At 44.1% G+C, this 26,679-nt stretch overlaps 1 protein-coding gene across 4 annotated transcripts; it reads left to right on the top strand.

Moving 5' to 3' along the window:
- The first annotated feature begins 435 nt into the window (after positions 1 to 435).
- Positions 436 to 26,574, top strand: abl2 (c-abl oncogene 2, non-receptor tyrosine kinase). Of its 4 annotated transcripts, none has more exons than XM_062395347.1 (11): positions 436 to 1,048; positions 13,734 to 13,898; positions 16,575 to 16,870; positions 16,998 to 17,270; positions 17,525 to 17,609; positions 17,763 to 17,940; positions 18,073 to 18,257; positions 18,366 to 18,518; positions 18,754 to 18,843; positions 19,556 to 19,738; positions 21,556 to 26,574. In XM_062395347.1, the coding sequence occupies exons 1-11, from the start codon at positions 832 to 834 to the stop codon at positions 23,340 to 23,342; spliced, it is 3,612 nt and encodes a 1,203-aa protein (XP_062251331.1). In that variant the 5' UTR covers positions 436 to 831; the 3' UTR covers positions 23,343 to 26,574. The 4 variants fall into 4 exon arrangements, with proteins under 4 accessions (XP_062251331.1, XP_062251332.1, XP_062251333.1 ...); XM_062395348.1 differs by having other exon boundaries at positions 13,737 to 13,898; XM_062395349.1 differs by lacking the exon at positions 436 to 1,048 and adding an exon at positions 13,314 to 13,505.
- Positions 26,575 to 26,679: the final 105 nt, after the last annotated feature.

Here is a 26,679-nt window from a genome sequence, read left to right on the forward strand (position 1 = left end):
AGCTTGCTCATAATCTATATGGACAGACGTTCGCCCATATGAGTATCGGGCCATTTTACCATTTGCAGAGAAGGGTCTGTTTCTAATCAGGTATTTCATGCTTCCCTGTGAAAGTTTATAATGAAAACACATGTATATAGGCCATGTCATCTTAGATATAGTTGGTCAGAACATAGTAGTTTTCCTTATTGTATCATCACAATCATGACAATCACAACAAAGTGTTTGCTTGACAGAAGTTGGTGGCGATGTTAATTTCTCCAGAAGTCAGGCCCGGTGCTCGGGCTTGTTGGGACCGGGTTGGGTGCAGGTTAGGTGCGGGTTGGGACCGGGTCAGAGTCGGTGCAGGAGAGCAGCGGCAGCAGGAGGAGGATCACGGTGACAGGGGATGTGTGTGAACCCCCCGCCTTGTGCAACACATCTTCTGTTCTGCGGTAAAGATGGCGGCGTCAGAGGGGGCGCGCAGCTGCCGGACAAGGCGATTCTGAAAAAGCTCCACATTTGACCGAATCCCGCGCCTCGGTTACCGTCGGTTTCTACTCGGATACCGCCCGGATAGCCGGAGTGGGACCAATTGCTGTCACGGGCCTGGGCCGCGGTTTTATTGTTAAAGGCAGGGTGGGTGGGTTTCACTGATAGCTGCTAACGGTGGCTAACTGGCTAGCTAACACGGGCTAGTCAACGCTAGCTAACGGTGAAGAACAGCAGGGAGGGGATTGAGGAAGACTATTCCGGCCAGGCCGCTGCAGCTCGGGGGGGAATGTAAGCCAGAGGTGCGGCAGGGGGGGTTCGCTCGCTTCGTCCCAAACGTCCGTACAAAAGTCTACCAGGATGGGACAGCAGGTAGGCCGCGTCGGTGAGGGCACATCGACCGCACTCCAGCCGCCACAGCCCCACGCGTCCCAACCGCACCAAGGGAAGGGGATCCGGGGGAGCGGCGCCGGGAGGAGACCCCGGGAACCCGGCAGTAGCACCGGGACACCCCCGGGCAGGACTGCTGCAGTCAACGTGCCCGATCCGGGGATCAACATATTCACGCTGCATTCAGGTAAATGGAGAAACACGCTATTAACAGGGGAGAATATAGAGGAGTGAAGTTTGATGTGTTCGCTGCTGACTGGCGATTGCTAGCCGAGTCCATGCTAGTTTGACAACGACGCGTTAGCGGAAATAGCCATGCCAATGAACATTAGCTTTCCATCGCATCCATGTCTCCCTCTTTCTCTCTGAGTGAGGGTTTATTCCTCTGTTGTCTGTGTGCAGACATGGGGCAGTTTATTCAGTGAAGGGATTTCTCTCTTGATCACTATATCGTTATGTTGGAGCGTGTTCACCAAAATCAAGAGGAGAGAGTGTTTTTTGGAGGAAGAGGAAATATCATGTGGTCCCGGTGTGTAGGATTCACTGCTGCAGGTCACTTGGTTAAGTTGCCCTTCTCTGTGCTTCACTTGGACTGGTAAAGAGTGATTCTTGCCTCCGGAGGTTTTGCAGCAATTCCACTCCATTAACTCGCTGTGGCAGCCACCACCGGCTCACATTACAATACCTAGTGGCTTTCACATGCTCGCTTACATCCCCTGTCTCATCATCTCCGCTGTTCCAACGCAGCCAAGCAGCACATTGCACCGTTTGATCCCGTGGTAAGCCTGTGTGAATTATTTAACTCGACCCTGATCGGAGTTTAAAGCTACATGCGTGTGATCATAATTTAACATACCAGCATCTCACACGATCAGTGAGTTCATGCGCTGCGGGCACAATGCGGCTTGTATGAAAGATGGACACAGAGAAGAGAGCTGGTAGCAGTCACCCCTGCAGCCACCATGTTCCTGCCTCAGGACCATATCTGTGCATTGGTATTGTTATCTGTGAGTCACGGAGAACAATGCAGATCTACACTAACTCTCTCCTTTGAGCTGTGGAGAAACAGCCCAGCGGTAACTCCTCCGTGCCCTAAATGGCCTTCCTCCTCCCTCCCAGCCTTCTCCCCTCAGGCGCCTTCTCACAGAGGCTGATCTGAGCTTTAATAAGTAATGAAGATGACAAGATGTCAAGATTTATGAAAATACTCGGCTTGATTGTGCTCTCCCTGGGTGTATGCCCAGTGTTGTACTCGACGTCTGTCTACCTTCAGTCCGCCTGGTTCCTCACTCGTGTCGCTCCTCCAGTGGACGGACCGTTTACGCAGCACTTCTCATGTGTTGTTTAGAATGTAAAACTACTGACGCAGCTTGCTTAGTTTCCGCAGATGTCCAAGACCCAACCTCCTCACTGCATGGCAGCGAGGTGCAAGCTTTTTGGGAATGGAAAGCCTTTTTGAATTCCTGGCCGTCACATATGAAAAGCAAGCCGCCCCAGTTGGAAGTATATACACAAGATAGACAGACGGACCCACTAAGTGCAACACCTCTCACTGTCGGCGCTGCTCGGTTCTCCCCGATGTCAGGCCTGGAGTGGCCTTTTTATAGCAGCCAGGATGCAGTCACATAGCCGCTCTGCAGAAAGACTTCGCCTCCTCAAAGTACACAATAATAGAACAAAGACTCCTAAGTGAGGAAGCTTGGGACTGTGCACTTGCTCCTCCACTGGCGATCAAAGGACCTTTTTTCTGTTAGTCAGTCAGTGAAAGTGATAATGACGCAGCATTGTCTTCCGTGTCATTGTGGGTAAAATTTCGTCCTTGTGCTTTGTATGGAGGCTGTTGAGATTGTCAAGAAAGAAGTTGATGTTCATTAGGGCTACAGAATCTTTCCGTTTGTAAAATGTCAACAAATCCCAGTTACTGACAAGAAATGAAGCAAGCAGCTCCATGAATTTATAATCACATAACAGTTGTCATTTCTGACCAAACTGAATCGACCACTTGATGAAGTTTCTAGATTTGTTTTGTGTTTATTTGACAATGACGTTACGTCGACAGATCTTGACCAAGAATTGAGATAAGAAGATATTGATCCCTTTCAAGGAAGTTGAATTGTCAGAGCAGAAAAAGGAAGTTCAATAACAGATGTGTAGTTGTAAGCTAACCAGTGGGTTGTGGTAATGAGATTTAATGTTCATATTGATTGTTTTTTCAAAGGCTGCATGATAACAATACTATTCCTGTTGAAATCTATAAGAGATCAACACGTTACAGTGGTTTTATTAATCCAGCATCATAGAAACTTTACATCAGAACAGTACAATTGACAGATGAGTGATCCAGGCTGGCAAGTGATTCCATGGACCTGGATAAACAGCAACCAAGGGTACACTAAGAAATGAAGCTAATACTATAAGGCAGTGAGGATTTCATAGCTCAACATGGTACTTGGTATTCTACTAGTTAGGGAGTTTTGACAGGCTTGTTTCCCAAAAATGTCAAGAGCGAGCGCAGAAATCTGAGCGAAGACAGTAAAGCTGAGTTTTGGTTTTGAGCTAGAGTAGAGCAAATTTGCACACAAGCAGGTGCTGGAGGCAAAGCATTCGAAAATCTGACCGTGAAAAGAAGAAATAATGCTCGCACATATAGGAAAGAACCTCCAGAAATAAAAAGGTGGCTTTGAGGAATGCATGTCTGTGTGTTGAAACCACGTATGTGTGTTGCTACCTGACTTTCCACAGATTCTGTCCGTATATGTGAAACCACTGAGTAGAGCATCCCTCTCCTTCATGTCGCCTCAGTGTTGGTGTGTTTTCCCGACTTCTATAGATTCCTGTCGGGGGCTGCTCTTGGTCTCACAAGGCGAGTCAGCAGAATGTGCCCCTGCTCAGGTGTGCAGCAGCTCTCTTTAGCTCATCATTAATTAAGCACCCCTGTCTCTGAGCAGCATCCGACCAGACAGACAGGCCAGCGACAAAGTCCTGACCTTAACAAGCGCAGACCGCCACTGTGCTGAATCAAAGGGAGCCGTGCAGACAGCCAGCTCTGTGCGTATTGGTCGGAGTGCAGAATTGGTGAATGGGTGGCTGCAACATATTGATGGTTTCTACCCTTTATAGCCCCGTCAGGAGTTCAGAGATTTCCGTCCCTGCTGTGGGTTGAATTGATACAGACACTGCAGGAGAAGAGTCCTCTGCTGTTGGACTGACACAGAGATGTGAATCTGTTGAGAGAACAGACTCTTAAATAGGTTTTTATTTTGACAGGATTTGTCACTTTAAGATTATTCTTTATCGTGCTTGTGGGTTAACCTGTTTGCTGTACTGACTGTGCGAATAAGCAGCAACAACACTTCTGAAAGTTCCTCATGAAAAGAAAATCAACAAAGCGATTGGTTTATCTATTTTTATGCTATCCAGATCATAGAAATTGGGGCAGACGAGTGGATTGGAGCATTTCTTGGCAGCAGGGCTGTGAATGCAGAGCAAGCTTCACCCAAATTGAGCGCTGTTAAAGCTGCCCATAGGAGAGAAGAGTTGCCTGGATCCTTTCAAGGACCTAAGCTGATTTGTATCGTGGGTGAAATTAGATTAGCAGCAAATCCACTTTTCTATGGACTCTATGCGCTAATACCCAGACGACCGGGATAAGTCACACTGCAGCTTCTGCTGTATCTATCTGGGGAAATCAAGTTTCAGACACTTCTATGGCTATGAGTGAGATTTCAAAAGAGGCTTTTTGAAATACAGTAGCCTGGAGTAAAGCTTATTTGTGGATTGAAATCTAGTCAGTTAGTCCTTGTAGCTACCATTAACCACTAGGAGGAGCCATGGCCACACCTTCTCTGGGTGAAACTGGGGCGAAATTGGGAGAAAACTGATGAGTTTGGCTGATTGGTTCAGAAGTGACAGTAAGTGTGATCCGGTAGCTGTGTTTTAGAAGCATGAAGCGTTTAAACACAATCATGGTCTTCTGACTGAGGACTGCATGTACCATTGTGCACTCTAATAGTTGTATGTTTTATGTTTCATGTTTATCTGTGCATTCGTCTTCATCCCAAGACTGCCCTGGTCATCCCTGCAGTCGACCAGCTCTTCTTGATTTGTCTCTGTTGAGCCCGGGCTGTTGTGATCAGCCTCATTCCTATTTCAACCTTCAAAAACTGAATGATATTTAAAATGTAAATATCCCTTAAAATGCATCACAACTGCACGTGAGCTTATGTTATTATATACAATACACAATACAAAGATTTATAAAGATGTAATGTCACCAAACTTTAAGAGTCGTATTGTCTGTTTGTGCGTTCCAATGTTCAGTCCCTGCCTTGAGCCTTTGCATCTGCTACCAGTCATCCTCGTGTAGCTCCCAAAACCACAGTCCTAGAGTTTAGTCATTGGCTTTAGTTCTCTTGCAGCTTATATTATTAAAGGGCGAGGATTAATCTGAACACTGAGTGATTTGCTGTACAGATGGCGAAACCATCCCTTGAATCTGTCCGCTGCAAAACACCAAATGTTTTCAGCTTTGTGCAGAGCTCATGCCAATTTGTTGCAGTGGCCCATGGTTAAATCCAGAGTTTTCACTCTTTCGCTGCAATGGTGCAGCAGAGAAAAAGATGAGATATGGGGGAAGGAAAAGGGGGCCAGTCGCTGTGCCAAGCCTGTGAAGAATTGATTTGCTTCCAGGAGCAGTCCTCTGTTGCTGGCATTATCACTGCTGCTTATCTACCGGGTTGCAGGGTAGAGACTTGGCTAGAAATGCGCACTAACATATTCACCCACACACTTACTGTAAGCACACACACACACTCGCTCTCTTTCTTTTCTTTACATCCTTGTCGGCGAGGTTGTAATGTGGTGCAACTCTTTCAGAGGATTATTCAGCACGTCTTCTGCTGTCAGTGTAATCGCCCACCAGCTGACCAGTCAGTCAGAAACTTTAATCTGGGCGCCCTGTGGCACTGCTGTACTCAAATATGCCATGTGATGTGTGTGATTATTCTGAGAATAGAGAGAAGTTGTTGCTTTGATAAGACCTTTAGTGATTTGTTTGAAGAAGGGATTGCTCCTTACATTTCACCCTCTGTTCCTTCAAAAACCGTGCGTCCCTGTTGCCGCACTGACATGTTATCATTGAATATAATGATAAAAATTCGAATAGTGTAGATAGTCAAGTGAGAATTTTGAGACAGTTTTGTGTTAGATGAGCCGATAAACCTTATAATACAAATCTGTTGTGTGTACATAGTAAACAGTTACTCCTCGAGGTTGGTGTTTGCAACCCAGGGCCTCCCAGCTCTCCGATTAAGAGCACAGTGAAATTCAAATCTTCCCCCTGGACTCCAGTCTGTTCATTAAACTGAGTCATTGTAAAGTGGCTTAAACCTACAACTAACACAGCTTAACCGCACCACACACAGATTAGCTGTTCAGACACCAAATAACTCTGGCTTCTACTGTAAACCCTCATTAGACAGAGAGGAGAAACACCAGGAGGCGGCAACAAGGAGAGTGTGCTTTGCAGGCTTTGGAGAGATTTGCTGCGGTTGACACGCCCCCTTTACCTGCGGGGCACATAAACACACACCAGACGTTTTACATCATCCACACGCAGCACATGTTTGTAACGAGCTTGGGCAACTCTGCAGTGAGGACAGCGGGGCTAACATCTACAGGGCCGAATGTTAACTTTTGTTTTGCACATAGCACTGGTGCTACGGAGATGGATGATTTTGTAGCATTTGCCACAGCGTACGAGCACCATCTCTGAAACCTATCACAGGTATAGTGCATTGCAAGCCTGTTGCAGTAATGCACTATACTATACCCTTTATTTTAAATGATCAATTGTGAGTGTGGGTGCACGCAAGGGATTACTGAACTGTTGGATTCTAGAGTTCGATGCATGAATTCTCTGCAGGAGGGGACTTGGTTTTTACTCACTTGCCAGACTACAAATACCTAGTAGATTAGCAATGCATCATCAAATCACCTCATACATGAGCAATTATATTGACCCTCATATCACACATGTCCTCACACACACGTGCTACAGGGACAGTTTGTTTTGTAGCACATGCAACATACATTTGCAGCCCTGATCAACTGCAGTCATGTCCACTTAACATTTCCATTCTGTCTATTTATTGTGCCTTTATGACTTCTATTGACTTCTATTAAACTTTCTGTTTGGCTGGGATGGACCAATGTTGGCTGAAGTCAAAATGCTTAACAATTCCAAAGGCCTGTTTTTTTGCTATTCGAATTTTATATAACAGGGACTAAATGATTATCTCTTCTCTGTTCTGAACAGGCCAGAGAGCCCGAGTGACTTCAGGCTAATTCTGTGTTTTGAATATATAAAAAATATATATTTGCCTAATGTGTGAAACAGACGACTGCTGCGAATCCTCTCCGCTGTCACATAAAGAAGCACTTAGCTTATTTATTTTTTTGCCAGCACACCTATAGGGAAGCACTTAGAGCCCATTATTAACTCATAACAAGTCCTGAGAGGGGCAAGGCAGGGTGAGTTGTGGGTTAAGGCTCCATTCTTCTCCATTCCAAGATGATCTGCTGGCCCTTAGGCCCAGACCGATGTCTGTCCACTCCCTAATTGGTGCATTTCCGTGTAGACAGCAGACACCATGGTTGTATGGACAGAGATGAATGGAGAACATTCACAGGCGTTTCCAGCATTTGTGTTTGTGGAATTACTCACTCTGAGGTGTTTGCCTCACCAGGATTTGTGTCTGGGGGGTCTGCTTGAGGCAGACGTGCCTGTGTGGACATGAGGAAACCGTGGGCATGAGGCAAGTGCATTCATGTATTTTGTAGTGAAGAATGCAGTGAGTGGTGTACAAACGTCTGAGACCACTTTCCGGTGCAAGCGAATGGGAAGATGCTCTCAGGCGTTTGGACCCCGCTGTGTTGAATAACACGGCTGATGAGCTTATTTATGCTTCAGACTGATATCAGTAAACAGAAGAGCTGTGTTTTCAGACAATACATTTCAAGTCCTCATATCTTCCTGAACACACACACACACACACGCCCTTGTGATGTGGCATTAATGAGGCTGTTGTCTTTTGTCCTGTCCTCTTGAACAACAACTGACTCATGTCTCCTCTCCAGCTGAGGATTCTCTCTGGACTGCTTCTCAAACTAGAGATGGATTGCTTAAAAACAGAGTTAGTGACAAAAACCATCATCCACTATTGATTAATTTTTCCTAAAAATATTGAATCTATAAATTATTATTTTCATTAGAGATTAATCTGTAGTTTATTTTCTTCTTTAAATATATTGTCTGCGAAACATGTGACAGCTATGAATATTGTCCATCACAATGGCCTACAACACTATTGGATGTATTTAAGTGTCTTGTTTACCAATAGTACAACACCTAACTAGAATCCCACTCGTAAGCTCTACACACCCTTATTAACCCACATGTTAGTCCATGGATCTGCAACAAATTGCACACACCTTACAAGTATCAGTGGCGTAATATCATTCATATCAAAATATTATTGCCTGATAAAAAAATCCTAGACCTGCCCTTTCTTTCTTGGGCTTCATCTCAGTACTTCTTGTGTAATCTTGCCGACAAACAAATCTATGAACACGGGCCAAAACATAACATTCTTGGCTGATGTAAAAATACTTCATAGACATAAAACAGAGAAATCGGAGACAGTTAGAAAGCTGCTACCATTATATTCTGATCTTCTGTTGGATGTGCATTACTGCTTCTCGGTTAATCGAAATTTAATTGCGATTACGATTATGGGGTCAAACGAACTCCAAACTACTATAATCGAGTTGAAACGATAATTTGGCATTTTTTCGAAAGAGACGCGCATGCGCAATTCAGTCCTTCCCCCAAAGCATTCAGTGGCACAGCTGACTGGCTCTCACTCTCAAACAGCGGTAAAGTGAAGGTGGCGAGTTGTGTGTGTGTGGTGATCGGCGGCGAATAAAACAGCGGGAGTATGTCTGACGTCGAACATTTCTCGACGTCAGTCATAGAGTGTTAGGGTTGCCATCATTAAGGGTTTGAATAACCAGGCACCGATCTCCTGGTTTCACGGAGGAATAAGACACAAAGCCGTCCTTGGTGTTTACCGGAACCGGAAGTGATTAAAAAAATAAAGCATAGACTTCAGAATAAGGGCACATATTAATAAGCGTTTAAATAATCATGATTTTGATATTGTCCAAAATAATCGTGATTATGATTTTTTTTTTTACATAATCGAGCAGCCTTAATGTGCGTCATTGAATGAATGACAGAGGTGCTCTCTTGTTTGTTGCTCTTCCTAAAGTTTCTCCTATGTTTTTCCACGTCAACATGTTTAATGTGTGTTTTTCTTTTTAAAGTGAGAGGCACGGAAGGATTGCGATGAATCTTATAGAGATTTCAAAGCCGCCCAACATGCAGGGATTTGGCACTGTTTAAACTAAACTCTGTTGACTTCAGTCCTTGCGTTTCCCTGAACATTTCTATCAGTACCTGGCTGCATATTTACATGTTTTATATGTTAAAATGTTTACTGTGATGATAGCACAAACAGTACGTCCATTATTATACCTATGAGACAGTTGTTCTTAAATCATTGTGGCTCAGTGTGATTCAGTGACTATTAGAAGAGAGTTGTATTCTGTTACTATATTACAACATACACTAGATTACTGTTAACCAGTCTCTCTGTCTCCAGTCCCCTGATTTCTGTCTTCACCTTTCTGTACAATGTCGTCACAGGATCCGATCAGGCCTGTCCTATTAGCTTATGTAATGTCTTGTATATCTGTGTCTCATCTGAGTCATTGTCTCAGGTTTTTGTTTGGGCTTCCTGCAAGCAGCAAGCCGTCTATCTCCGCACCACCATCACTATGTGCTCTGTTATTTCTGGATGTCATGTTGCTATGTTTTGTTCTCCAGCGGCTAAAAATAAACCCTTACCTCGCTGGTCGTGGGCTTCAGATATGAACTGTATTGTGTTTGAATCGGGCGTGTAAATTATGTTATTGTTTATTTGTTTGGCACAAAGTTGTTGGTTTGTTGAGTGAAAGCTTTACGGAAACATGGCGATACATGGAGACACAAAGAGGTGCAGGGGCAGCCAAGGAGATGGTGTCCCCATTAATGTGTGTGTGCATGCATGTGATGTGGATCGGAGTGTCTACACGTCAAGTGTGCTCTGGGTCCAGGGTCACCCCTGTCCCAGCTGTCTTAGGGGTAGCAGGCTTGGCATGCCCCTCCGACTTGCAAATACCCTCTGTGCTCAGCCTCACACAAAAGCCATAGTTTCTTCACAGTGCACATGTGCTACACTTGACAACACACACACTCTGAGGCACCCGGACGGGCACACGACAAACCCCACGCAGGCCAACTGCTCCCTCAATCAAACACTTCTGCGTTTTAGCTTGGCAGAGGAGACCAGCCTCTTGCAGTTGGCCTGAAATTAGAGATTTAAGAAATATCCACTCAATGAAAGTTGATCATGCTACTAAAACCATTTAATGTAATAACGTTATTTAATTTGATCCATAAAAAGCTTGAATAATAAGTGATTGAGTTTCTTTTTGCGTCTTCCAGTTTGTTTCAGTCTGAAATTGAGATTAATCGAATTGAGACCTTTGGCAGACATGCATGCCATAAAATCACTCTTTCATTAAAAACATTCTTGAGGAGCTGTGATGAGATATGTGGCCACGTATGTAAGAGGAGCAGCTCGGACAGTTGGCTCAGCCGGGCTACGCCAGTTGCAGTCATGCACATTTACACACAGGCTCACACACTCACAGTGTGGGGGGCAATAGGACCTCTCCTCCCCCTGGGGAACAAGACAGGCCATCTGCCGTGCACACACGTCAAATTCAGCTCAACTTTCCTCCATACCCTACACCCTGCCCTACCCCCAACCTCTGTATCCATATGCCCCCCCCCCCCCCCCCATCCAACTTATCCACACGCCTTTCTCTCTCCCACTCTCTGCCATGTTTTGCCATCCCGTACACTGCGTTAAACCACAGCGAATATCAGTCATGTGTGTGCTCTCCAGAAGGACCTTGGAAATCTTGACTCCTCTTGGCCACATCAAAGCGAGTAGTGGAGTCTGCAGTTTAACACTGTAACTTCTGAAGTTAGGTGGGTTTGATTCAAGGACGGCGTGGGTAAATGTATTGTCCGGGGGGTCTCAGTCTCTCTCAGACTGCCTCTCATTCAGCATTTGTAGTTCCACAGTGAAGGTGATGGTTTAGAGGACGAGCTTAGGCTTCGTATTCTTTGCCAGGAGAATGAATTCTTGTTCTTTCAAGCCTCCATCGTCTTAAGTCGAAAGCTTTAAAACTGTTGTTCGGAATCAACACAGTGGAATCAAGAAAACCTCTGTGTTTCTTTGGATACTAGGACCGGTAACAGACCGGAAGATGTACTGGGAACTGTGGCTGAGCCAGGTCACGGCCAGTGCTGCGCTACAATGCATGCTGGTCCAAAACAAAGGTGAGCAAGCCTTGTGTGTAGATTTTGGGGCACAGATGGCGCTATTGATATTATAGAGCTACTTATTATGGGATATGAGAAAGATCGTTGTATTTATTTAATCCTATATTTCAGTGGGTCGATCAAACAGCTTGGAAAATCGCTCTGCTCCTGTGTGTGTGTGGCATGTGCTGGCCACATGGTGCAGAGTAACAATGGAAAAGGTTTAATTTCTGAATGAATTTCTGCCAACTTTGCAAGATTACTGCAGTGGCAAACTGTTCTTACTAAATTCTTTGAATTTGATTGTCCCAATTGAAACTTCTAAAGGGACAAATTTGTTTATCTACATAATGTCAGTGTGTCAGAAGTTAGATTGAAAATCCTGCATCAATGAATGAAACTTGCTTATTGTGGCCTCATGCTAATTTAGTAGTTAATCAAGGTGTCATTCTGAATTCTCAAATCAAAAATCGAGTATTGTTAACTTGTCGAGTTGTGATTGTTCGCCCATTATCTCACCATAAATTGACATTTCACACCAGCTTTTGTTCTGTTGAGTTTTATGCTGTTTTCTTGTTAGTTTGATTGTCTCTTTTATTACTAGACCTATGACATATTTATATCTATATGGATGCGGGTGGCTGTGGCTCAGGCGGTAGAGCAGGAGTCAGCGGTTTGATCCCTGTCACCCCTATTTCACTGGCTGAAGTGTCTTTGGGCAAGATACTGAACCACACAAAACCCCTGATGGCTGTGCTGGCAGTGTGTGAGTGATGTGTGCTGCCCGCAGATGCACTATATGAATGAGTGAAAAGCAAAACTGTACTGTAAAGCGCTTTCTGTGTTCATCAAGATGAGTAAAAGCTCTGAATGCCCACCATTTACCATATTAGGCTAAATATTTTCCTATATTGAGGAATGCATTACAGCTGTGAATCAAAAAACAGAATGTGTTTACATCTATATTACATAATTGTTTTATTTTGATGCAATTCAGCATTGTATTGGACTAGTTCTTAAAAAAGGAAATATGTGTTGGTTTCTTTTCCACTTTTACCAAAGTCTGACCAAGTTGGTGATAATCGTATCTGGTCCGACAGTCCAAAGAAATGCTGCAGGGGAAAGAAACAGTTATGAGTCTGTGGCAGATGCATAAAACTGAAATGACCATAATCGTCAATGAATTTGTTGTCCGTTTCTCTTTAAAATACAAAACATACCCATGGGATTTTTTTCTCAGTGTTTTTCTTTTATATAAACTTTTAAGTTGCATTTTGACAAAGATAAAAAGAGGCCCAGATGATTCAAGACCCCACCATTATACAGAAATAATGTTCTATAGTAATGTAGTTTATTGCCATATCCATATGATCCAAATCATATTGCCACATCACCCTTGTTTATGGTCATTTAGGAGTTTGTATTACCTCCTTGTATTTTAAAATATGTTCACATGGTCAAAATATAAACATTACACTGTAAAATACAACCCTATACAACCGTACTATAAACAACATTCTCCAAAACAACAGAGTTAAATAAGCATCGCTGGTGCCAGAAAAACGAAATACTTTTTAAATGTAGGGTTTGTTGTTTTGGTTTGTATTTATGTATAAAGTTGCTCTATGTTAAACAAGGGAAAAAACAATTACGGGCAACAGCTTTTGTGTTTTAAAAGTCACTTCTTCTCCACTCCCCGTCCCTCCGTTTCCCCACCCTCCTCTCCCACTCGCTCACCAGCTGTCCAGGCATGCAGTGACTTTGGCAGCAGCTGTCGAGTGTTGTACACATTAGCTACGCATGTACATGTTCGTAATTGTGTGTTTGCGGGGGCGTGTGTTACGCAGCTATGGCGATCCCTGCATCCTGTGTAGTTGGAGAATCTTTCCTATCCAAGTTGCTCCTCCCTCCTGCTCTCTGTATATACTGGTGTAAAACAGCACTCCCACCTCAGATCTTACCTAGCCGGGACGAGACACGGCAGGTTTGTTTAGTCAGTGATAACAGTGTTCTGCAGTGAGTGGACTGGTTAAAGTTATGCTTCTGAGGTGCCTGCAGGCAAGCAACAGTTTCGAGGAGGAATGGACAGCTCTGAGCAACCGTCATCGGCATACTGGGTTCAAGCAAGAGACTTGGCCTGGACAGACAGGTAGACAACCTGTAAAATGGACACCTGGGTTTAAATCTGTACCATTTGTTTGGAAGGTATCAGCCTTGTCACTGGGCCGCCCTGAAACATGCCCAGGGAGGGCATGGGATGGAGAGATAGAACAGCAACAAGACAGTCCCTCTTGACCTGTGTGAACCATGTTGCTTGTTTACAAGTCTAATAATGTATCTCCTTTCTCTCCGACCCTTTGTCCCCCTCTCCCTCCAGAAGCCCTCCACCGGCCGTTCGGTCTGGACTCTGCGGCACTGACGGAGGCGGTGCGCTGGAGCTCCAAGGAGAACCTACTGGGAGCGGCCGAGAGCGACCCCAACCTCTTCGTTGCACTTTATGACTTCGTCGCCAGTGGAGACAACACGCTCAGCATAACCAAAGGTAAACAATGACACAGGACAGGAGAATAATTTTATTGACCACAAATCTTTAATTCATCAGCTGCCTCAAAACAAGATTTATCCTGTCGTGTCAGTGTGATGACACAAGCCTTGAAAGACCTGTGTTCAAGTCTGCTGATTCCATGCATCATCACTTGAGGTTATTGTCTAGGAATGTGGTGTTAATCCAGGGAGAGATCTTTTTCCATATCATCCTTAAGCAACACCACTGTTGACATATGTAGCAACAGAGCAGAGTGATTCCCTCACGTGAAGCAAAGAGTCATCGGTATTATCCTCAGGGCAAGGCTGATGATTGACAGGTCAGCGACTCCCAGAAACAGTTTTTGTGTTGTGAAGTGTAGTTATGACATAGGAATGTTGTGTGTCACTCGAGCTCACCTCATAGTAACGGTAAATATAACTTTTCATGACAGCAGCAGGCACACATAAACACAAGCAAACTATATTTTAATTATTTTTTCACCACCTGTGAGCCAAGTGTGTTACTATAAACTACAGCATAGATTAAAGTTAATATTAAAGCTTGTAACAGGAGCTTGTTATCTGACAAACATGCAGATAGCATGACTAAAAAGCTTTAATTCTTCAACGATGTGTAAGTCATTTCACCATTTTCCTAATCTTTATTCTCCTATCTGTCACAAACGCTCTTTGTTCAAACTTCCTCTCTTAACCAGCAGCAGTTAACAAGCTTTTCCCCTGAGCTTAAAATATCCTCATGGTATGATCCAGAAGCTTCAGGCTTGTGTCCCGAACTGATCTAAAACATTAAACGTGGCAGTGTGTTAATTACCCATCGTTTTAGGGCTTTACAGCCCAGTCACTGCCCGGGATGGAAATGAAGTTTAGACCCTGACTCATGGAGTGAATCTAAGATTCCTCTCCACATGTGCACTCACACAGGCTTCACTCCACTTTTCCTTTCTGTGTCGCATGGAAACAACCCCAGCCTCCAGTGCTGCGTTAATATGGAATTCGTTCAACTGTAATAATAACAGGTGGAGGATGTGCACAGCAGAAAGAGGCTGATCACAGAGAAGGATTTAGCCGGCTCTCGTCTGGGGCTGATCACTGTCTCCTCTCCGTGCCAGGCCAAACCTAACTAGGCCAAACCAGGCTAGGCCTGAGCAGAACCCAGCTTCAGGCACACATGGTGTGTGAGAGAGGGAGGCAGTCACTGTTTCCACTCCCACAAAACCTAGAGACACAGGAGACAGACACAGAGGAGACTGGTGGATTGGTGGGCTGGATGTGGACAACCGGCTCTGTTTAATGTCGCTCTGTGGATTTGCTGGCGTAGCCTCTTTAGCTCTAATAGCTCAACCTGCAGCTTTGGTTAGTGGTCACATGTTGGCTGGCCATGTTCATCTTACAGAGCAGACTGGCGGTCTGTACTTGTTAATGTTAATGTTAACTCTACTGTATTGGACTTATTAGCGTCTGTCTGCTACGCAATCTTTGTTGATACCATTTTTCACAGTTTAGGGCATAAAGCGACTGACTCATGAGGCCACGCTCAGATCGACTTCAGCAATGTAGTGAACAGCCCTCTCATTCACTTCAACAAAACATCACAGCGTGGCTGCTGACTTAGGGGGGCTCCATTTTCAAAATTGCAGGGTTGTCTGGTTTGAATCAGGCGTCCCGCTGAAACAATGAAGCATCATCTGGCAAGGTGATTACATTTTCATCTGCTTTTTTTGCTTGTTGGTAAGCAGAATAATGCAAAAACTATTGGGTAGATTGCCATGAAACGTAGTGGAAGGATGTGGTCAATTTCTTTAACATTGTGATATAGGCAGTATCAACTTCTTCATTGATTTCTTATAGAATACTTCATGTTTAGGAGATTGATATTTATGAGTCTTTGCAATATGGTACAGATTTAAATAAAAATCCAGATATAGTGTATTTCAATGTTCCTTCATAAGGAGACCTTGGCAGAGGTACGCACTCCACTGAGTGCTAGTATTGTTATATGAATAGTTTATTTCTACTGTTTACATCCAGGAATAAAAGGCAGTCTAGAGGATGAGCGGTAGAACTACAGTGATGCCTCCACTGGCAGATGATCAATCCCAGTCCGCCACTGTCAGCCCTCCTTATCCTCTCACACCCTTTTTCCTCCATCTAATCCCCCGTCCTACCTTCAGGACTCATCACGCTACCAGTCTTACCAGTACCTTCTGTGTTGTTTGTTGTACCAACGGCTCCCTCCCTTCTCCAGTCTCCCAACACATCAGCCTCTCCACTCCCTCATCTCTCGCGCACTGACGTCAGAGACAGCTCCGACCAAGTCGTTACATGCCTGGTTTTGCTGAGCCTTCTATGACTGATCCGCAGTTCACCCAACCCTATCATTGTTCCATACCTCTCATGTAGTTTCAACAAGGAGCCTGTTTGTATACGTGGCTCCTCTTAAATCTATCACATTCAGTGAGTGTTAAGGTATTTTGAACATTCCGGTGACCTCATTAAAAAGTTCCCATGTTGTTATTAAACATAAAACAAACAGAGTCTTCTAACCAGAACCTGCTGAGTTTTCATTGATTATTCAAATATTTAACTTTTACGAGTTTGTGCTTTGGCTTCGCTGTTTATCGAGACACTCAGTAACCATCAGGCCGTTTCTGCCACTCCCTCCCATTTCCAGGTGAGAAGCTGCGCGTGCTCGGCTACAACCAGAATGGAGAGTGGAGCGAAGTGCGCTCAAAGAATGGCCAGGGTTGGGTGCCCTCCAACTACATCACACCAGTCAACAGTCTGGAGAAGCACAGCTGGTACCACGGGCCCGTGTCTCGCAGCGCCGCAGAGTACCTGCTCTCATCCCTCATCAACGGGAGTTTTCTGGTCCGGGAAAGCGAGAGCAGCCCCGGGCAGCTGTCCATATCTCTGCGCTACGAAGGGAGAGTCTACCACTACCGCATCAACACCTCCTCCGATGGAAAGGTAAACAGGCACATGAACAATTGGGGCCCACTTAAAATTTGGTGGCTTAAGTTTTGTGTATGGACTTCACCAGGGTTTACCTTTGGTTGTGTCATTGTCCACCTTCATGCATGTTCCTCCTCCTCAGGTGTATGTGACATCCGAGAGCCGTTTCGCCACCCTGGCCGAGCTGGTCCACCACCACTCCACTGTAGCCGACGGCCTGGTCACCACATTGCACTACCCAGCACCCAAATGCAACAAGCCCACAGTGTACGGTGTGTCACCCATCCATGACAAGTGGGAAATGGAGCGCACAGACATCACCATGAAGCACAAGCTGGGAGGGGGCCAGTATGGGGAAGTGTACGTGGGAGTGTGGAAGAAGTACAGCCTCACGGTGGCTGTCAAGACGCTCAAGGTTGGTCGGTAGATTTCTCTGAAAGCTACTGTAGAAAGATGAGTTGTAAAATATCCGATCGTTATCCTAGGATATTTGCACAGCACTGTGGCATGGGCATGACAATGGTTTTAGATCACCACCTGCAGGCAGGTTTTGGTATTACATGTCATTATCACTGAAGACACGATGTAAAAACCATTCTAACTTTTACAACATGTCTGTAAAAAGCCTCATTCTTTTCTTTGTCTCTCTTTCTGTTTCCAAAATAACAGGAGGACACCATGGAGGTGGAAGAATTTCTAAAAGAGGCAGCAGTCATGAAGGAGGTTAAACATCCAAACCTCGTTCAGCTACTAGGTCAGTATTAATGAAAATATTCTACTGTTAAACCTTTTTTTAATTTCATGTGCCACTATGAAACCTACTTTCTTGCCTCCTGAATAAACACCGTTGCTGGCTTTGACGCACTTATGTTAAAATTTTTTTTGGTGGCATCTGTATTCTTTATAGGTGTGTGTACCCTGGAGCCCCCGTTTTACATCGTAACTGAGTACATGCCACATGGCAACCTGCTGGACTACTTGAGAGAGTGTGATAAAGAGGAGGTGAATGCTGTTGTGCTGCTCTACATGGCCACACAGATCTCCTCTGCCATGGAATACCTGGAGAAGAAGAACTTCATACACAGGTAAGGGGATATTTAGAGTACGGCGCTGTGTGTTTGTTCTCACTTCTTGCATTTTTCAACACATGTAAAACTAATTTTTTCTCTCTCTCTCTTCCTCATTTTCCTGCATCTCCCTCTCCCCTCACCCCTTAGGGATCTTGCTGCGAGGAACTGCCTGGTCGGTGAGAATCATGTCGTGAAGGTTGCAGACTTCGGCTTAAGCCGGTTGATGACTGGCGACACATACACTGCCCACGCTGGGGCCAAATTCCCCATCAAATGGACTGCACCCGAAAGCCTCGCTTACAACACCTTCTCCATCAAGTCTGACGTCTGGGGTGAGCAGCACATGTGCATGCAGTCATACTGAGTCTGGATTATTTTCTACCCTGTACTTAATTTCCATTGTCCTGATGTTTGATCTTCTGAAACTTTCGTCCTTACAGCATTTGGGGTGCTGCTGTGGGAAATTGCCACATATGGCATGTCTCCATACCCTGGCATCGACCTTTCTCAGGTCTATGACCTCCTGGAGAAAGGATACCGCATGGAGCAGCCTGAGGGATGTCCACCCAAAGTCTATGAACTCATGAGAGCATGTAAGTAGTAGCAGTCTAGCCTTCATTTGACATATTCACCCAGTTCTCACACTGCACTGGGAAGACATGGACTGACAGCAGGCCAACATGTTTATAGCCATATATACTCTGATTTATTTCACAATATCTCTGGTATGTACAATTGAATCACTTAAAAACCCATTTTAAGTCTCATGTATTTGACAAATACTGCGATTCCTTGTAGTAATGTGCCTTTTGTGTGTCTTTCCACCAGGCTGGCAGTGGAGCCCATTAGACAGACCTTCGTTTGCCGAGATTCACCAAGCCTTTGAAACAATGTTCCATGACTCCAGCATCTCTGAAGGTACAATCACATGTAGCTTGATCTCAGTTCAAATTAAGTGTAATAGTTGGTTAGGGTTAGAAATGTTGAAATCCGACTCTCAGAGTGCAGTTATTAGGCTGAGCATGCAAATTGGATCTTATGTAGACTACTGCTTTTTCAAAGTAGGCATGAATTAATATTAGGGCTGTGAAAAGATTACAATTTTTAATCAAATTAATCACAGGTTTCTATGGATTAATCATGATTAATCACACTACCGATTTTCTCTGTATATTTTTGTGAAAACAAAAATTTTATGACAAATGATGGATATATACATTTAACATATTTTCTTTTTATATTCATAAATAAAGAAAACAATGGTTCTGCAACTCAGCAGTTCATTAGCAGTTGTCTTTGCTATTCCATATGGAACATTAATATAATCTTCATCCTAAACATAATTCGGGATTCTTAGCCATTGTATGGTTGAATAAAACTTTTTTATTTTCTTTTTAAATCAAACAGAAATTATTTGAGCTTCTTAGCCCTTCTTTTGATAGGATGGTTGACATTTTTTATATTCACAGCTCTAATTAATATTAAAAGGAGGGTTTCCCTCACAAAGCACGATGAATGTTAACACTTTTCATTTTGTTGTATTTGTTCAGCATCGGCACAGAAGATGCACTGTGTTGATTGAAGTCAACGCTGCCTCTGAACCCAGTATTTTCTTCTTTGTGCATTACAGAGGTGGCGGAGGAGCTCTGTAAGACGGCCTCCTCTGGTCACTGCGGACCACTGCACTCATTCAGTCACGACATGCCCTTGTTACCTTCCAAATCTCGCACACTCCACAAGCATACAGAAAACAAGGAAAACATTGAGGGTGGACTGGATGGGCGCAGCGACCAAGGCACACACAGCCACTCAGGTACAACCAGGCATCCCCGCCTTACTACCCACCAGTCAGATGCAAAACATTATGATTCTGCAGGTATGCAAGAGGACTCCGATGCAGAGGGTCGAATGCAGCGACGCCGAGCCAGACGCCTGAAGAGGAGAGCCGTCATTTTCCTCAACAACTAAGAAACGATTTTTCAAGTAGAGCCTGACAGAGTTCCCAGCACTAATCTGTTTTCTGATTTGAAGTTCAAGGTTCATCACGTACTTCATCCATGAAATCTAAGCACTCATCTTCATGTCATCCAACACCAACTGAAAGTTTTGAAACATAAAAGTAACACTCAAATATAACTGAACACTAAAATATAAAAGTTTAATACAATTTTGAAAAAAATCCTTTTTTCCTATTAAAAGAAAAGAAAGTTTTCCCATCTATGCCAATGTTTCAAAGCACTGGGGTAAATTACCAGAGATAGACACTCTTACTATATATGATATGAATAACATTGCCATTACTGTAATGTAAATCAAATCTAAGGAATTAATCCTTATGTATTAATATTTTCTAACCCTAATATTAAATTATAATTACATTTTCCTTTGTTTGTCTTGTTTTGTTTGAGTTGTTACTAACCTATTTAATTAATGTTGAAAATAAAACGTTGTTCATTAGTGGGTTTGCGGAGGGATCTTGGTGTGTGTATGTTTATGTAAAGAAGACGTTACACTTTGTCTGTGTCCTGTTTGTTGTCATTGTGGCCATTTAGTTTATTTTGTATGTTTTTGTCCAAAAAACACAAGCATTCACGAATAAAAGGAACAGCAACGTTATAAAAAAACAAATCCAGTAAAACTTTACACATTCAGGACCTTTCACAAAGGCATAAAACATGAGTTGTCACAAAACAGAAATAGAGAAACACTTTCTGCACCAGTGATCCTGAATTATACATGAAAATGAAAGATTAAAACCACAGCCTATATATTATTTTAGATTTTTCCTGTATGATCAGGTGGTTGTGGAGCAGGTTGTAAACTAATGTCAGGGTTGGGGGTTCCAGCTCCGGCTTTACACACGTAGAGGTTTCCATAGTTTGCACCCAATGGTCAGATTAGGACCCTGAACACTTCTCTCTGTGTGTGTGTGTGTGTGTGTATTAGAGAGAGTTAAGGTGATTTAAGCCTCTTTGGATAGAGTGCTATAGAAATGCAGCCATTACCATTTACCACAATGCATTCTAAATATTTGATTGTATACACTTATATTTTTAATGCCCATGCTACTGATAAAAATGTGTTCTTATTAACACAGTTTTGTTAACCTTTTTCACTTCACACAACATTTGTACAAAAAAACAACCAACTGCTCTTTTTCCATTTACTCGAATTTACTGTCTGTGGTCGAATTGATGCAGCAGCATCTATTTATTTATTTAAAGGCTGTGAAAATCAATTATACTTGCGCAAAGTAGCACAGCAGCTTTTCTCGTATCCGGGATTGGGCAGTTTCTCTTTACCCTTTGTTATCGTCAGGTCCCAGAGGTGTATTTGTCATCCCATCTTTTACAAGAGCAACTTGTAAATCGTTGAATCGTGTTTGCACGAGCGTGAGTGGCATGGATGGAAAACTTTCCATTCCATTTTGCTGAAATCTCTTTTCCTTCCTTATAAGTCCCCCAGGAGGAGAGAACATCTTTTAGAGAGAAAGGGAACATGCATCTGTGATAGAATGTACAGACATGTGGCAATGCAGAACAATATCTGTTTTTAAATTGTGTTTTGTAAGATAATAAGCAACCCTTGAAAGCTTTGTTTCATTAATCCGCGTCCCTCTTGTCTTCCCAGGTTGGGCTTCATTGCTGGGAGGTGACAGCCGATCCGGTGGCTCCCCAGCTCTGCCCAGAAAACAGCAGCCACGAGACAAGTCTCCCGGCAGCCTTCTAGAGGACACACAGGATATGGGCACATTTACACGAGACCGCAAGACAGGCTTCTTCAGCTCCTTCATCAAAAAGAAATCTTCCTCCTCCTCTTCATCTTCGCCATCCTCCCAGCTCCACCAGAACCTTCCGACGCCGCCCAAGAGGAGCAGTTCTTTCCGGGAAATGGAGACGCAGCCTCACAAGAAATATGAGCCCACTGCTGATTTCTGCGCTCCTCCTCCTCTGCCCCAGTCAGACAGTTTAGGAGGCTTCTCCGCCTCTCCTTCCCACTCCCACGGGGAACCCACCCAGACTCAGTCGCGCTGCTGTGGGGCAGCGTTCGGACAGAAACCCTCTAGCCTTGCACAGGTGACGAGCGGGAGCAGTTGGAGTGGGTTGGCTGGTTTTTTTACCCCTAGACTCATCAAAAAGACCCTGGGGCTACGGACAGGAAAGACAACCTCTTCAGAGGAGGCGGGGAGTATAGTTGGAGGGCCTAAACCCTTCCCTAGGTCCAATTCTACCTCCTCCATGTCAGCTGGGCTGCCAGACCTGGAGCGCATGGCTCTGACTTTGCCCAGGAACCGCAGTGCTAAGCCCCCTCTGGAGAGAACTGCCTCCACAACCTCCCAGCCAGAGAACGGGGCTGCGCGGCCCTCAGAAACTCTGCTGCGGAGGATGGATGAGGGGACCGCACAAATCAGGGAAAGGCCCAAAGCCAAGCTCCTGCCCCGGGGCACTGCTGTAGGGGTGAGGGCACCGGGAGTAGGGGGGGAGGTTGGGGAATCAGACAGTCTCTCCCGGGTCAGAGAGGGTAGAGAGGAGAGTGGGGCGGGACTGGACAGGCAGCAGAGTTGGTCATCTCCCTCAAAGAGTTCTAGTTCCAGTGCTTCCCCAGTTGCAGCAGGCGCACCGACTCACAACCACAAAGTTCCAGTCCTGATCTCCCCTACACTGAAGCACAGCCCGGCTGACGTGCACCTGGTCGGTCTCGACTCTCAGGGGAACCGCTTCAAACTGCTGTCTGAGCACCAAGCAGACCGGGACAGGCCGCGACTTGTAAAACCCAAGTGTGCTCCTCCTCCACCTCCCACTGTACGGAGCCTGCAACACTCCTACAGCGGAGACGGAGAGGAGCAGGTAGGAGGTGCACCCGTGGAAGTGAATGGAGACACGTTAAAAGGTCACAGGTCAGGGCGACCGTCTGTGCCACCGCCACAAGTGCCGCCTGCATCTTCCTCCTCCTTTTCCTCATCATCTCCTGCAACCACCAACACGACTCCCACCAAAATGGCCAACGGAGCCGCCCCCACCGCTTCATCCTCACACACAGCCGGTTCCAAAGTGGCCCTGCGGCGACACAGGCAGCAGGTGGACAGGGTGCCCCTGGAACGGGCCAGCCGCGAGGCCCTGCTGGTGTGCGCCGAGGGCCTGAGCAGCGCCCTCCACGCCAGCTCCGAAAGCCCCTCCAGCAGCCAGGTGTTGGACGCCGGCCACCAGCTGCTGGACTACTGCTCAGGTTACGTGGACTGCATCCCTCAGATGAGGAACAAATTTGCCTTCCGAGAGGCGGTGGGGAAGCTCGAGCTCAGCCTGCAGGAGCTGAGGGCCTCGTCTTCAGGAGGGGGACTGGGCAGCGTGGGGCCCAACACTGTACTGGACAACCTGCACGGCTGTATTAAAGAGATTAGTGACGTAGTGCAGAGGTAGCCACTGTGACAACACCAACCGTAAACGTCAAACCCCAACTACCCGACAGATCGCATATATTGCCTTTTTATGTTTCTGGTTCTATCGACAGCTTATCGAGGGACAAAATGAGATGAATCTCTAAAGTACCTCAGAGAAATCTCGACAGTGTAATCTTCAATGTTTACAAACGACAGTTTCATCAAAAATGCCAGTGTGGACACTAACTTTGCTCTGACCTGTACATATTGAGAATGTTTATACTGAACTAAATGTGGTTTTACGTCGCAAATGTTTTGCCGCGGGTCTCCACGCGGCCGCGATAATAACGGCCTCTTTGTTAAATGAATGTCGAGTGTATCAGCTGTGTGTAGCCAGCCCGGAGAGTAGGTGAACGCTCCCTCTGCTTGTCTCTGTCTGTCACATTACCGAGCGGGAACGATGGCGGTTGTTTCCGGCCTCACTGAGAACACTAGACAACTGCTTTTCCCTGAGAAGCTTAAGCGGCGTTTCACAAATATGTGAATCATGAGGCCTCTGCACAGTGTCTGGGAAATGTAGTGACCATAAGCCATTTTTAAAGCCATTCGGGGTCTCAACTTGTCATTTGTGTTTGTGTGCAGATGTGGCTTTTTTTATTTTATATTTAGGTTTTATTTCAGAGATTGCACCTGACAGTCAGTATTTTTCAGGAGTTGGACAATTGTGACAAAAGAGGAGAAGACAAATCTCTCCAGAATCGCTTGTTTTAGATATTTGAATAAAGTCTTGTTTTCGAGAATAATCTTTAGAGAATGATCAGGTGTTTAGACGGTGACATTCCCGGAAAGTGAGACCATTGAAAGCTATTGAAGGGATCACTTACAGCAGCGTGTTCATTTTACAAGCATCTAGCTAAGTAGGCTCAAATAAAAACACTAAGTTTATGGTTTGGTACATTATCAAATCTAACGAGAACAGAAAAGATTTTGTTGTTTTTTTTTTCCACAAGACTGACACATTAACGAATGAATGTGGGGTGTCCTATCGTACGCACAGCATTTGTCTTCGCTTCAGTGACGTGACCGATGTCCACACGTTAACACAGTGCCACATAAACGGGGGCAGATCCCCTAAAGCATTTCAATATTTTGGTCCAGTTGTCGTTGAGCACTACATTTCTCTTCATGTATTATGAAGCATTAAAAGTGTGGAGTGAGGAGAGGGCGAGCACAGGGTAGCACATGAGCAGGGTTAACTGGGACAGTGTTTCTATAAGTGTCCTTCTGCGTATGGACAGTGCTGGATTCCCTGTAGCCTTGTCATGGCCTCAGTGCCTCAAATACTTCAAAGTAATCAACACTAAGCAAACTCCGAGACCTGCTCTACACGAGTCACACAGTACTGATCTCTCAACAAACAAACTGCAGTATGTCTTCAGCACATGAACGATTTGTACATTATTTTGGTTTAAAAGAGGAAAAGATGATTTTTCGAATGTTATGTATGAACTTGAATTTTAAATTATTCTGTTTTTTTAATTAAAAGCACAGACCTATTTTGAGAAAAGAAAAAAAAGAGTGTAAATATTTGATTTATTTCATATCCAGGAAACGAAATGGTTTATGTGGGGGTCACAGCAAAAAGAGCAATGTTTTTTTGACTGTAGAGATGTATGGAGGCCCATTCACCAAGATCTGAATACCTGCTTTATGAATGTATTATTCTTCAGTTTTGAACCCGGCCGAATGTCCATCTGCACAACTCTTTAAACTCTTATGGTGTCATTTCTTTATTTATTATTTGACACCTTTTATTGGCCTGTATGTCTAATTTTTGGGTGACACAAAATCATTAAAGTCCAAAATCAGCTGCTCTGTTTTTTTGAGCACAAACAAAACTGTGTACAGAACACACACAACTCACATATTATCTTTCTTTACCTTTTTCTTAGGCTCACATCTTAATTTACACTGGATAAGACACATTGGTTTATCGACACATTGCATCTGAATATTTCAACTAATCTATAAACACTGCAGGTCCATAACGTCTGTTAATGATGCTTTTCCAAGTAAAACTGGTCCTCTTTTTCGTGGTGCATTTCATAACATCATTTCACTTTAATGTGTGTCTGTAAAATGCCTAATTTCTTGCCAAACAGAAAGCTTTGAGAAGTGTAATTAACGTCTACTCACTGTGCATTTCAAACGCCATGGCCATCATTTATTTTCATGATTCTTGTGCCTTTTGTATGAACAAATATGAACAGTTACACTGTCACTGCAAGAAATCAAGGATGGGAATGTTGAAGTCCATCATTAAAACATTCATGTGCTGTCTTTCATTTTGCCATGGGATTGTGGTTGTTGTCACTACAGGATGTGTTTCTGTAATTCAGAGGTTAAAGATCAGATGCAAAATGAAACCAAAAGGTGCATTTTCTACTCTTCAGATTTTTTGTATTTGGACACTTATTCAGTTACAGGTCTTTCAAACTATAACACCCGTTTGGTCGCTTGAGCCTATTGCTTTATTATCCTCTTAATTTCACAGAAATGCTTTCCTTAATTGCCTTGCACCACTCTGGCCTGTTTGCCTGTTAGGTTTGTACTGGTTTCAGTGCATCTCTGTGAAACACGTTTCCTCATCAAAGCCTCGTGAAAAAGTGAAATAAAAAAAATATGTGACCATTTCGACTCAGACACATTTCCAGCCTGGATGTGTTTTTTTTTATTTAGATTTTTTGGGTTGTGTTTTTTTTAATAAACATGTAAAGATTCAATCAATGATTACAGTGTCAATAAATTGATTGGGAGCCAATGGATTCCCCCCTCATATCTGTTATCTGAACCGATGCTGTTAAATTTTTTGAACTGACCACATTCTCATTGCCAGTCTCATGCATTGTCTTTCTTTACGATGCCTGCATTTATCCTGTATATCTGTTGTTTTTTCCTTCTGTCTCCCTGTTCTGGTGAGCAGCTCTGGAGAATGTGTCTACACATCATTATACCAAAGGCCACTTCTTCAGTTGTACAAGTGCAATGTAAATCCACACACACACATATACACACACACCATAATGGAATATGTGAATCTAAACAGGGATGAAAAAAATGGCAGAGATGTTAACATTAACTTTTTTATTGTACAAAAGTATATTTTGTGTTTTTTTTTTTTATTTAAAGCTCACGTTATATTACTGTGAAGTTCTGCTTATCAGTGTTAAGCCTATTGTAAATAATAAAGATATTGATAAATACTGTTTCGATGTATGTTGTTGAGATGCCTTTTACTGTTTTATTTATTTCAGATGAATATTCAGGATTTTAATTTGTGTTTAGACTGTTGCACATTATCCTCTTTGGCCTCACAA

Source organism: Platichthys flesus, chromosome 9, assembly GCF_949316205.1.
Source record: "Platichthys flesus chromosome 9, fPlaFle2.1, whole genome shotgun sequence".
Taxonomy (NCBI): Eukaryota; Metazoa; Chordata; class Actinopteri; order Pleuronectiformes; family Pleuronectidae; genus Platichthys; species Platichthys flesus.

What these genes read in the sequence shown, in the direction of transcription:
- abl2 (XM_062395347.1), top strand. Translation starts at nt 832, where the DNA reads ATGGGACAGCAGGTAGGCCGCGTCGGTGAGGGCACATCGACCGCACTC. An exon ending in AAACCTCGTTCAGCTACTAG is followed by an intron (nt 17,610 to 17,762) that starts GTCAGTATTAAT and finishes TATTCTTTATAG; the next exon opens with GTGTGTGTACCCTGGAGCCC. An exon ending in CATCAAGTCTGACGTCTGGG is followed by an intron (nt 18,258 to 18,365) that starts GTGAGCAGCACA and finishes TCGTCCTTACAG; the next exon opens with CATTTGGGGTGCTGCTGTGG.